General features: G+C 59.0%; 2 protein-coding genes across 2 annotated transcripts in view; both read right to left on the reverse strand.

Moving 5' to 3' along the window:
- Window positions 1-9,199, reverse strand: part of LOC106894161 (protein groucho-1-like) — a 21,439-nt gene extending 12,240 nt beyond the window's left edge. The window contains 9 exon segments of the mRNA XM_014952684.1: window positions 15-91; window positions 950-1,131; window positions 2,380-2,512; window positions 2,635-2,790; window positions 2,970-3,020; window positions 3,298-3,417; window positions 6,337-6,353; window positions 7,880-8,084; window positions 8,960-9,199. Of these exon segments, the coding sequence (XP_014808170.1) occupies window positions 15-91; window positions 950-1,131; window positions 2,380-2,512; window positions 2,635-2,790; window positions 2,970-3,020; window positions 3,298-3,417; window positions 6,337-6,353; window positions 7,880-8,084; window positions 8,960-9,199 (1,181 nt within the window).
- Window positions 9,200-11,808: 2,609 nt separating this feature from the next.
- The window catches only part of LOC106894162 (transducin-like enhancer protein 3), a 23,173-nt gene continuing 21,929 nt past the window's right edge, over window positions 11,809-13,052 (reverse strand). Inside the window, exon 3 of the mRNA XM_014952685.1 lies at window positions 11,809-11,951. Coding sequence (XP_014808171.1) covers window positions 11,809-11,951 — 143 coding nt within the window. The remainder of the gene's footprint in view (window positions 11,952-13,052) is intronic.

Consider the following 13,052-nt stretch of genomic DNA (forward strand, 5'->3'; position numbering starts at 1 on the left):
CAAAAAAGACTTACGGTTTCCCCCCGGGGATGGACGCCAGGCTGGAGGGGAGGCCGGGGGCTCTCATGGGTGGGTGCGGGTCAAAACCAACCTGCCAAGAGACAGACAGAGACGTGGGTGAGGCCGGGCAGGAGCTGGGCACACCAGCAAACACCTCCCCACACCCCAGCCCCGAGCCCCACCAGGTTGTGGGGGACACTCAGTGACTCCCCCTTTACATAGAATCACTCAGGTTAGAAGAGACCCTTGGGATCATGGAGTCCAACCATCTCCCCTACTCTACAAAGTCCTCCCCTACCCCATCTCCCTCAGTACCCCATCTAAACATCCCTTCAACACAGCCAGGGATGGGGACTCCACCCCCTCCCCGGGCAGCCTGTTCCAATGCCCGACCACTCTCCCTGTGAAAAATTCCTTCCTTTTCCCTTGCTGCTCCATAGCTAATGGTTATTTTTTCCCTGCCAGAATGGGAAGAACTGGGGAATCAGCTCAAAGGCTTCTGGTCTGCAGGGACCACCATGGGACATTCTCACCCTCCCCGTGCTGTTCCCAAGCCCCCAGGGACAGGAGCAGCCTAGCACCCCAGGAACCCCCAATCTCTGCATTAAGAGCAGTGTTTTGCTTCTTGATTTCCCTGGATTTTGCCTTAAAGCCTTCGATTGAATGTTTAGCAAGAGTTAAGACTGCACAGTGGGTACCTCCCACCTGCGGGGGGGGGAGGAATAAACCCCAAAGTGGTGCCACCCCACCCTATGGGGCAGGCATCTCCACACCCAGCATCTTTAAACAGTGCCCGATTCAAAATGCAATGAGGAGCCCCAATTTCACAGCCAACACAGGGAAGCCCCCCCTCCCACTGGCTGCCCCCAGCACCCCTCCAGACCCTCCCCACACCCCACCCCGAGCCAGAAAAGGAGCTAAAAATGCTACGTACAGCTCCAAAGCTCACCATTGGCGACCGGCCGTAGGCGGCGGCGGCGGCGGCAGCGGCGCTCATCTGCGGGGGGATGTTGTGGAGCCCCGCGTAGGCCCCGGGGCTGGTGAGAGACCCGTTCATCTCGTGGTGCCCCATCATGGCAAAGGGAGCCGCGTAGGAGCCCGCGATGGAGATGGGCGTCCGCAGGGCTGAGGCTGTGGGAGGGCAGGGGACACCGTCAGGGGATGGAGACCACCAGCATCCAAAGCCTTGCTCACCCCAGAAGGGAAGAGGCAATGGCTGGACCTCCCTCACCCCATCTCTGGCACGGGGAACCCCCCTGAGCAGCCAGCACCCCTGTCCTGAGCTGGATTAGGTCCCAAATAAACCTGAAACCCCCCCACAAAGGTGCTGTGCCCCCAGTGGAGGGCATAGACCGGAGCTGTGCTGGGGACAGCAGCCCCGAGATGACACCAGGGGACTGGTACCCACCCAGGGGGTCCATGCCAGTCGGTTTGCCAGTCACTGGCAACAGCCCCGGGGTGCTGCTGGTCCCCGGGGTGGGAGCATCATTCCTCAGCGTCAGAGTGTTCGAGCATCCAGCCCCCCTCCGCCCAGAGAAGATGCCATGGCTGGATCTCCCCCTCCTCACCCCATCCCTGGCACGGGGAACCCCTCTGAGCAGCCAGCACCCCTGTCCTGAGCTGGATTAGGTCCCCAATAAACCTGAAACCCCCCAACAAAGGTGCTGTGCCCCCAGTGGAGGGCATAGACCGGAGCTGTGCTGGGGACAGCAGCCCCGAGGTGACACCAGGGGACTGGTACCCACCCAGGGGGTCCATGCAAGTTGGTTTGCCAGGCATTGGCCACAGCCCCGGGGTCGGAACATCATTCCTCAGTGTTGGAGTGTTTGAGCATCCAGCCCCCCTCCGCCCAGAGAAGATGCAGTGGCTGGATCTCCCCCTCCTCACCCCATCCCTGGCACAGGGAACCCCCCTGACAGCCAGCACCCCTGTCCTGAGCTGGATTAGGTCCCCAATAAACCTGACACCCCCCCCCAGAGATGCTATGCCCCCAGAGGGTGGCACAGACTGGAGCTGTGCTGGGGACAGCAGTGTCGAGGTGACACCAGGGGATTGGTACCCACCCAGGGGGTCCATGCCAGTTGGTTTGCCAGGCATTGGCCACAGCCCCGGGGTGCTGCTGGTCCCTGGGGTGGGAGCATCATTCCTCAGTGTCGGAGTGTTCAAGCATCCAGCCCCCCTCAGCCCAGAGAAGATGCAGTGGCTGGATCTCCCCCTCCTCACCCCATCCCTGGCACAGGGACCCCCCGGGCTGCCAGCACCCCTGCCCCGAGCTGGATTAGGTCCCCGATAAACCTGGAATGCCCCCCGAGGATGGCATGGGCTGGAGCTGTGCTGGGGACAGCAGCCCCGAGGTGACACCAGGGGACTGGTACCCACCCAGGGGGTCCATGCCGGTGGGTTTGCCGGGCATCGGCCGCAGCCCCGGGGTGCTGCTGGTCCCCGGGGTGGGAGCATCGTTCCTCGGCGTCGGAGTGTTCGACTTGAGCCCGGGCGTCGAGGATTTGTCGTTCTGGATGGAAAGGGATGAAAAAACAGAAAGGATGAGGTTCAGCCACCGGCACCTGCAGCCCCAGCTCGACAAGCCCCCAGACCCAGCACGGCCTGACCCCCCCAGCAGAGCGAAGGACGTACGTGGCCCAGGTCTTTAGTCTTGGAGGAGGGAGTGCTGCTGGAGGAGGCGACCGAGGCCGGGCTGTTCGGAGCATCCCCCTTCTTCAGCCCACGGGCTTTGTCTATGCCGTTCTCCGGAGGGGAGTGGGCTGGGCTGACCCGGGGGGTGGCAGGGTCCTGTGGGACAGGAGAAAGCACTTGGCACCCCCCCCAAGCAGCGGGGAGGGCTCCCTCCGGCTCCTCTTTCAGGCAGGAATTGGGCCGGTGTCGGGGGACCCCCAAGACATGACCCCCCAAAGCCCCCCCTGTGCCGCAGGGAGAGGAGGGGACCTACCGAAACGCCCCCCAGGGCTCACCTCATTGGAGACATCCACCACCAGGTCATCGCTCTTGTCACCATCGCTGTCCTGAAACGCAGAGCGAGTCACATCCCGCAGCGAGCTGCCAGACCCTGGGGGGACGGGGAGCCCCCCCCAAGCCCCGGGGGGAGCCAAACCCCCCATCCCCAGCAGCAGGACACGGGTCACCCACACCACCTTTGGAAAAATATTACCCAAACCCCACTTTCTCCCACCCAAAGTCCTGCCCCAACGTGTGCCACCCCCCACCCTGTGCCTCGTGTCCCCCGTGTCCCCCCAGCTGCTCTCAGACCCCCCCAGGCCACAGCACGTCCCCATCACTCACATATCGGCTCATGCTGTCCTTCTCCTCCGCTTTCCGCTTCTTGGAGTCGATGCTGTAATCTGTGGAGCTCCGGTGCTTCTCGCTGGCTCTCAGGCTTTCCGAGGGCGAAACAGAATTATTCTGCAGTAACAGAGGAAACTTTTTAAGTTGGGAACAGAAGGAAACAGGATTTCACGAGCAGGCAGCTTAGAAGGTGCCACAACCAGCCCCTCCGGCCAGCCCCCAAAATCCAGCCTTGCAAAACCCCTGCAGAGAGGGGAAAAGCTGTGCTCCCCTAACCCAGCCCCATCTCCATCCTCTGACCCACCACGGGGAGCACCAGCCCCATCACCATCCTCCTCTGCCCAACCACAGGGACCACCAGCCCCATCACGATCATCCTCTGCCCAACCACAGGGACCACCAGCCCCATCACCATCATCCTCTGCCCAACCACAGGGACCACCAGCCCCATCACCATCATCCTCTGCCCAACCACAGGGACCACCAGCCCCGTCACGATCATCCTCTGCCCCCCAAGGGGAGCACCAGCCCTGTCACCATCATCCTCTGCCCCCCAAGGGGAGCACCAGCCCTGTCACCATCATCCTCTGCCCCCCAAGGGGAGCATCAGCCCCATCACCATCATCCTCTGCCCCCCAAGGGGAGCACCAGCCCCATCACCATCATCCTCTGCCCCACAAGGGGAGCACCAGCCCCATCACCATCATCCTCTGCCCAACCACAGGGAGCCCCAGAGCTCCACCCCTGGGCAGAGGAAGGGCTTGGCACAAGTGCTGGCACCCATGATCGCTTCCCCTGGCACCAGCAGAGCCAGGGCCTCATCCCCAGGGATGAGGGGATTCCTTCAGGGAGCCAAGGAACCTCTCCAGCCCAGCCCTGGCCGAGCTGCCCCAGCAGCAGAGCTCTGCCCAGCCGAAGGGCATCCAAAAAAAAAACACTCGGAAAAATCCACGTCGCTGGGAAAGGCAGAGCCCAACTCCGCTCAGGGCAGGGGTGTTTCTGTGCTCCCTTCAAGCAGCAAAGCCCGGGAGATGCTGGCATTCCCAGGAAAACCCCTTGCATGCCGGGATTGGGCTGGGAATGAGAAATGGGAGCGCAAAACCCCCTCCCAAGCTCCAGAGACGGCCCCCGCCCCGCGCAGACACCCTTCCATTAGTTTCTGGGAGCAGCAGGAGAAATCCCCATCCCTTCATGTCTGGTGGCAGAGCCCGCCACCCCTGCTAAGCAGAAACCTTCCTAAGCTCCTCCAGCCTGCCTTTCTTTCCCAGCTGAAAGGGAGAACTAAAGCAGTTCATGTTTCTCCTCGGTACCCAATAAGCAGCTTTGGATAACACCGGGGTCTTTCTTCTCAGGCAGTCATGCTGAAAAACCTCGCAGCTACCAGAGAATCATGTCAAGCATTTAGAGGCATCGATCCATTCAGCCCCGCCGCAAAGGGCATCCAAAAAAACACTCGGAAAAATCCATGTCGCTGGGAAAGGCAGAGCCCAACTCCGCTCAGGGCGAAGGGCATCCAAAAAAAAAACACTCGGAAAAATCCACGTCGCTGGGAAAGGCAGAGCCCAACTCCGCTCAGGGCGGGGGTGTTTCCGTGCTCCCTTCAAGCAGCAAAGCCCGGGAGATGCTGGCATTCCCAGGAAAACCCCTTGCATGCCAGGATTGGGCTGGGAATGAGAAATGGGAGCGCAAAACCCCCTCCCAAGCTCCAGAGACGGCCCCCGCCCCGCGCAGACACCCTTCCATTAGTTTCTGGGAGCAGCAGGAGAAATCCCCATCCCTTCATGTCTGGTGGCAGAGCCCGCCACCCCTGCTAAGCAGAAACCTTCCTAAGCTCCTCCGCCTGCCTTTCTTTCCCAGCTGAAAGGGAGAACTAAAGCAGTTCATGTTTCTCCTCGGTACCCAATAAGCAGCTTTGGATAACACCGGGGTCTTTCTTCTCAGGCAGTCATGCTGAAAAACCTCGCAGCTACCAGAGAATCATGTCAAGCATTTAGAGGCATCGATCCATTCAGCCCCGCCGCTGGCCCGCCGCCAAGAAACTAAATATTTTTTATTGCGCAGGCAAGGCTAGGAAAATATGAATGACTAACTCTGATTATCGTGCGCATTAAACCTCCACGGGGAATTACCTCCTCCCCCTCCCCACCCCCTGATTTTATTTTATAGATCGGGAGCCTTCCCATCCCTGACGGCCCCCCTCCCCGCCGAGGGAGCGGGTTAATGATGCCCAATTCCCCTCTCCCCCCTCTCTTAAATGACATTTTTTCCTTCCCATCCGCCCCCGGCCTCTCAAAAGGCCCATTTGTGGGCTCGGGGATGGCAGGAAATCGCTGCAAAGCCGCGGCTCAGCCAGGCTTTGTTCCTGCCAGCTTTTCCCCGAGACGGCGGCATTGTGTGCCCCGGGGTGGGGGGCACGGGCTGAGCCCCCCCATAAAGCTTCTACCAGCCTTTCCCCACCCAAAAAATACATCCCCATCCACACTCGGGCGCTGCACCAGGGCAAAAACAAGAACCAAAGGGCTGCTATTAACAGGGAGGTGTCAGGGACACAAATAAAAAGCGGCGGCGCTGGAGGTGAGGGCTGCCCTCCACCACGGTTATTTAGCTGGTTAGTTAACTGCTTGACCTTCCAAGTCCTACTTAACACGGCATAATAGCCCCAAACCCATCCCGGCAGATTAGATGACCCAAGATAATAGAAGAGTGATCAGGAATAAAACAGCCTTTCCCCAAGCGCCGAAGGGTTTTCAGCCGCGCAGACCTGACCGGGCTCATTCACGGGGCTCAGTCAATTGAAACCGAATCTGGGAGCTCCCCAGCAAATCAAAAAAAGATTTAAACCAAATCTCAGAACCAGCCCGGCACAGCCGGCAGCCCGGCAGCCCTTTCAGCCAGGGCAGGGGGCTTTTTTTTTTTTTATTAAATAGGACCTGGGCAAAAGGCATCCCCAGAGCTCACGGCCAGAAATCCGTTTTTCAAACCCAAAGATAAAACAAAAAGACACAGCCACCAGAAACCAAGAAAAAAGGGACTTACTGCACTTGAGTCTCGCTCTTTCAGAAGAAGCCGGTGTCAGAAGCGAGGTCACAGCCAAATAAAGAGAAGACATAAATAAAGCAAGTTAGAATAAGTCTTTAAACAGGAAAATAAACCTAAAAGCTCCTCCTTATGTGGCTCCTGCCTCGACTCAAAACCCATCCAGGCTCTTTGGCTCTGCTTTGAGATTCCCGTCCCCATCCATCCAGCTCCCGCTGCCTCCTGCCTCTTCCTTTGTGCGGACGTGATTTATTTGGCAAAACACGCGGAGGAGAGGGGAAACGTCCCAAAACACAAAGGGAACGGCATCAGCTGAAGGTGCTGGTACCCAAAGTCACAGACCCAGGAGAAGGTCCTCGTCACCCAGCTCCATGGCCACGCTGGTGGGACACGGTCTGCCCTGAATTTGCAGAGAAACAGCCCCCTTTTCCCTGGCACCTCCTGGCAAATGTGAAATCCGCTCAGAAAAATGAATGTAACCGCGTAATGGCTGCCCACAGCTCCTCTTCTCGGGGAGAACCACCCCAAAGGCACCAGCAGTGGAGCCCAGCAGCCCCCAGGAGGCTGCAGGTAACTGCCCCCCAAATGGGCACGTCCCGGGGAAGCCCCCAGGTCCCCATGTGCCAACGGGCTGGGGGTCTGCAGGGACAATCCTCAGCGCCGGTGCTTTGCAACCAAACTCACACATCGCTTTTCCCCTTCTAAAAAATTGTCTTATTGCTATTAATAAGAAAAAAAACCCAAACAAACAGGCAGTTTGTTAGTGAATATTCCTGGTTTCCAGACCACTTAAAGTCTCTGAGAGTGATGGAGAGGAGGAGGAGGAGGAGGAAGGCGGCTTCAACGTTAAGGCACTGCTGCCTGGGGACATGGGACCTGCAGCACGACTCCATCAAACCCGTGGGGACCCAAACCAGGCTGTGAACTGGGGCTGGGGGGCAGTAAACAAATCGCCCTGACAGAGATCAGTCTGATGGTGTCACTTCTTGGGACAATCAGTGTTCCCCATCCTTAACGAGCAAAGCAAGGACCAAGTCTGGAGGCAGGTCTGCTCTCCTGGCACCTCCCGGAGACCCCACCATCCTCGAGCATCCTGACCCCGGCCAACAAGGGAGCAGGGGAAGTTTTAGCATCACCTAGAAGCTGCTGCTGGGAATATCCTCCAGCAGTGCCATCGCCTCCCAGGCTGATTTAAGGAGCTTGAGCATCACTTAGGGAAAGCTGCATCCCATCCCTTGGACCTTGAGCATCGTTTAGGGGAAGCTGCGTCCCTCAAAGCAGCATCCCATCCCTTGGACCTTGAACACCATATCTAGGGAAAGCTACATCCCTAAAAGCTGCATCCTGTATCTTGGACCTTGAGCATCATTTAGGGGAAGCTGCACCCCTAAAAGCAGCTTCCCACCCCCTGCATCCCACCCCCTGAGGGAGGAGGCAGTGGGAGCAGAGCTGTGCCTGGACCAAGGTACTTCCAGCACCAAAGGACGAGGTGATGAGCAGCCCCCCCGAGGGGACCCACACCCACCCGAGCCCTCGTTCTCACCTCTATGGTCCAGGTCGTGATGGTTTTTCTCGTCCTTGACGGCGAGGTGAGCCTGGCTCCCCAGGGCACCGAGGGCCAGCAGCCCCGAGCTGCTGCCGGTGACGGGCGGGAGGCCCGGGGGCTGGAGACCCGAGGGATGCGGGGGCAGCTGCACCGGGGGCCCGTGGGCGGCGTGGGAGAGGTGCTGGGCCTGGAGCTGCTGCTGCTGCAATGAGACCACCAGTGAGGTGGGGAGGGGGCACTGGGACCAGTGAAGTGGGGTTGGGTGGGGAGGGGGGGTCGTGGAGGCATCGAGCAGCCCCGGGAAGGGGGATGCCCGGCGAGGAGACGCTGCCCCGCTCGGCTGCCTGGAAGGAGAAGCCCCGTTAGCAGGAGGGACGGAGGGGCCCGTGCATGGCCTCTGGGGACAGTCCCCCACAACACGGCCGGGTGGCATGAGTGCCTGCGTGGCACACACACCCCCCCCAGAATGCAAGAGCCACCCTCAATTCAAGGTAATTCCCATCATCGCTGCAGATTTGGACGGTTTCGCTTTTCATAGAGTCATAGAATGGTTTGGGTTGGAAGGGACCTCAAAGATCATCATTTCCAACCCCCTGCCCTGGGCAGGGACACCTCCCACCACAGCAGGTTGCTCAAGGTCACATCCAGCCTGGCCTTGAACCCCTCCAGGGATGGGGCAGCCACAACTTCCCTGGGCATCCTTTCCTTGGATATTAAGCAGAAAAGAAAAGAAAGAAAGAAAGAAATAGCACCTCGGACCCCGCAAGCAGCTCTGGCTGGAGGGAGCACCAGCTGCTGAACCACAGCGGGGGAAGGAAACTCAAACATCCAGGACCCTCACAGGACACCTCAGAAAGGAAGAGTTTTGCTTTCTTTGCTCAGGATCAACTTTAAGGCGCCGGAGGGTGAGAGGAAAACTGCCCACAGGGTGGCCATGCCCCATCCTGTCACTCCTGTCCCCCTCCCACAGCAGCTGGATGGGGACAGGGATGGCCGAGCCGTGGGGGCAGCCTCAGCCCGGGGCTGGGCATCGGAGGAAGGAAGAAAACCCAAACACAACCCTCCCCGTGCTTCTACTTCAACTACAAACTCGAAAACAAGCTGAAATCCCAGTTGCTGGCCACCAGTCAAGGACCTGCCCTTGGTGGTGGCACTTCCAAAGAGCCCCAGGTCACTGCTCCTGTGGCTCCTCCACCCCGGGGACACCAGCCACCCGGCCAGGAGGGTCTCAGAGCTGGCACCCGTGATTCCCACCCTCCTGCCTGCACCCACGGCCACCCCGAGCAGCACCCAGTTAGCCACCAGTGAAAGCTGCATTTGGGGCAACTGACTTCCAGCAGGACCCTCAGGCTGGGGGGGGGACACACACTCGAGCTGCAGCAGAGCCCCCTGTGCCTCCCCCAGCTCAGGTCAGGTTTTCTCCCTCCCCGGTGCCACCAAGCATGGCAGAAGGGGTCCCCAGAGCAGGCAGCTTTCTCACAGGGAGGGTCCCACAGCACAACGAGTGGGTGCACCTCCATCCCACCCCCCTGCATGGAGGGAGAGCAGAAGACCCTTCCCACAGGGTTCAGTAGGGCTCAGACCCAGCCAGGGAGCGAGGGGGGGCTGCCATGCCACCACAGCTCAGCAGGGACACCCCAAAAATATCTCCTGGGTCTGTGGGACCCTACATTTCCAACATTTCCATCAAGGAAATAGAACCATAGAATTGTCCAGGCTGGAAGACACCTTTCAGGTCATGGAGTCCAACCACCAACCCAGCACTGCCAAACCCATCCCTGACCCATGGCCCTCAGCACCACATCTGCCCGGCTTTTAGATACCTCCAGGGATGGGGACTCCACCACTGCCCTGGGCAGCCTCTGCCAAGGCTTCACAACCCTTCCCAGGAAGGACTTCTTCCCAATATTCATCCTAAACCTCCCCTGGTGCAACTTGAGGCCAGCACATTGTCCCCGGAGCTGCAAGGGGAGGCACCCAGGTGTCCCCAACAGGGTCTGGGGGGGACACGACCCCAGCACAGCCCACAGAACACACAGGGAAAGATCTGAGAGCGGGTTTAACCCAAGGTGTGTGTTCACAGCTCGACCCCCTCCTGCAGGGAGGGGGCACTTCAGTTTTCCTCCTGCCCTGGAGCAAGGCTGGTGCCCCCCAGCCTGCAGCCCCCCCACCCACAGTGCAGCAAAGGGTCCTGTTGCAAGGCTGCCCATCCAGACCCCCAGCAAGGCTGGGGGCACCATGCACCCCCCAGGTGCACCCCACAAACACCCCGTTAGCCCCCCCAGGAGCTGGGGTGCAGCTTTATGGGAAAATCCCCCAAACTGTAGCCACGTCTCCAGGTGCAGCACAGCTTCCACCCACCTCCCCACTGAAGGACCTATTTTGGGGGGCAGCAGGAAGGGGGGGATGACTTGTCACATGACAACGAGCACCACGGTACCGAGAAGACTCTGGTCACAGGGAAGCGGGTGGGCGACCCACACCTGCCAGGCACCAGTTTCTAAACCTTTTTGCAAGGGGGAGAGGGAAACCCCCCTGGCAGAAGACAAGCCAGGGGCTGGGGGGGTCAGATCTGAAAGGCAGCAGCAGCAGCAGTTCCAGGCGGAGGAGATGCATTATCTTAAAAAGCAGCTTCTTCTGGGCAGCGCCGAGGTCTCAGCTGTGGCAGAAGCCAAATCGAGAAGGCAATTAGGCCTCTGCAGCACTCTTATAGGAAAAGCATAAATCACCAAGTCCTCAAAAAGCAGGAGCTTTCGGCTTCTGCCGGGGCTGCTCCATCCACAGGGCAGAGCAGGGGGAGCATCCTCAGGACCCCGGTTGGGGAGGGGGGTCCTCAAACCAGTGCAAGGAGAGCTCGTTGGCAGGGCGAGGGGAGCAGCAGGGCTCATGGTGGGGGTCCCCAGCCACAGTGGGGGTCCCCAGCCACAGTGGCTGTGCTGGATGGTGCTGGCGTGTCCCTTTGCCAGCACGGAGCAGTCCCTGCCACCTCGTCACGCACCCGGAGTGAGATCAATCCCTCCGACACCGGAGCAAGAGGACCAGAGCCTGGGCTCTCCCTGCAATCAATGAGCTCTTTCCAGTCCCAGTCTCATGTGATTTCCAGCCATTTGGGTGAGAAGCAGGACTGGCCGTGACAGCAGAGCATCACCCTGGAGAACAGGCAGCCCCCCATGGGCTTTCCAGCACGATACACTCCCCTTCCTGCAAGTTTTCCAGTAGTTCCCATCACGGCTGGGAAGCAGAGATCCAACACTTTATCCTCAGCAATCCCCAACTTTCACGGTGGGCACCAAATAAGGCTCCTCCTGGAGCATCCCACACCAGGGTGACATTCCCTGCAGCAGCAGCAGCCCCAGAGAAGGGGGGCCACGGCCTCGTGGGTACCCCAGGTCCATGCAGCAACACTCCAGCCCTGGCGATGAGGGTCCCAGCCTTGGCACGGCCCCAGGAGACCACGTAGCTCCACCACAAGCATCTGCAGCAGGACCCAGCTGGGGCAGAGCGGGGAGGGCAGGAAGAACCACCACCTCCAGCCTCACCCTCCACCAACGCAGAAAACAACTGGTTTCTTCCTTTTTTTTAAGCTGCCAGCAAATACATCCATCCAAGGGCTCGGTGAGCTGAGCAGGACTGGCCCCGTGGGCTCTGAACCCCCCGCAGCAGCCCCCACTCCAGCGCAGGGGGGTCAAAATAAACATCAGGACAATATCCCAGTTTAAAGGTGTTTTTTCTCCCCTCTGGAAGGCAGGAACCAGTGAGCAGAATCCATTTGGAAAGCCTCCTCCAGCGGCAGCTCTGGCTCCAAGTCTTATTCCTCCATCCATGGTCGGTGCTGGGCCCACAGCTCCATGGGGCAGCGGAGATCACACCTGGGGGCTGCAGACCCCCATCCCCACACCGCTGGAAGGAGCCATGCCCTAGCCAGGTCACTCCTGTGGCAAGAAGATGATGATCCAAGGAGCCCAGGTACATTCCTGCTGGAACCGAGGGTGCCTGCGTGGGTGCTGGAGGATGCCCAGGCTCTGCCCGTAGCTCCGTGGCCACCTCTTGCCATCCTTCCCAACTGCTTCTGCAGGGCAGCCCAGGAACAGTCGATGCAACATCCCTCCTGGTCCAGTGCTCAGGAATCACGGCTTAGAGACTCCACAGAGGGGGATAAAACCCACCTGGAGACTCCACGTTGCTCTCTTGGCATCTTCTCTGCTGAAAAGCCCACCTTCCCTCCCCTGCCCCTTCCCTGAAAAAAGTTGGGTTTTTTTTAAAAAAACAAAACAAAACAAAACAAAACCATCCCATGGAAGCTTGTTGCAAACAACCCAGGGAAGGGCAGGCTGCGGGACCTTCACCACCCAAAAAACACCCCCCTGCTCCTGCACCCTCACCTCAGAGGAGGACGGGAGCACCATGGATGCTCCTGCACCCGCATCCCACAAAAACATCCCTCACCTCCAAGCAGGATCGGGGTCCTGCCCCACAAAACCGTGTCCACGGAGGGGTACGTGCGAGGACACGGGGCAGCTCAGAACCCCCCCTCAGGGGGCTGCACTGGGGGCTTCCCATCTGCCGGTGGGACCCCAAACTGGGCTGGTTTCCCTGCAAAGCCCAGGACACGATGCCTGCAGCAAGAGGTGGCAAAGGCACCACAAACCCACCCCCAGGTGACATCAGTGACACCCAGGTCCGGGCCAGGCGAGAGGAGGTGGTGGGGGCTGCACAGCCAGGGAAGATGTTTTCCTTCTGGAGTCCCCTTCAGCATGTGCCAGACAAATATGGTGAAGATATGAAGGAGGTTACAATATTTTTTTTTTTTACGAGAAAGGCTGGCAAGGAATATCTCGTATGTAGAGTGTTTTTAATTGGATTATGTACATCATGCTTCATGCCTTTGTTAACCGATTTAATGGTTCACCACTTAAGTTCACCACTTGCGTTAAATTTAGTAAAGTAGTCTAATCATTTCCAGAGCTATAACCAAATCAAGGGCTCAATTTCACAGAAGCCTGAAGCAGGGGAACTGGGAGACAATGGCCTAGATGCATAAAATTAACAGTTCTTGACCTCAAAAGGGGCAAAAAAAAAAAAGAAAAGGTTTTAATGATTCGGTGTGTGGGTTTTGTCGTGGCACCTGCAGGGTCCCCTTCTCTGGACAGCAGAGCCACCCGCCCCCCCC

This window comes from Calidris pugnax, unplaced genomic scaffold (assembly GCF_001431845.1).
Source record: "Calidris pugnax isolate Ruff unplaced genomic scaffold, ASM143184v1 scaffold187, whole genome shotgun sequence".
NCBI classification, from domain to species: domain Eukaryota; kingdom Metazoa; phylum Chordata; class Aves; order Charadriiformes; family Scolopacidae; genus Calidris; species Calidris pugnax.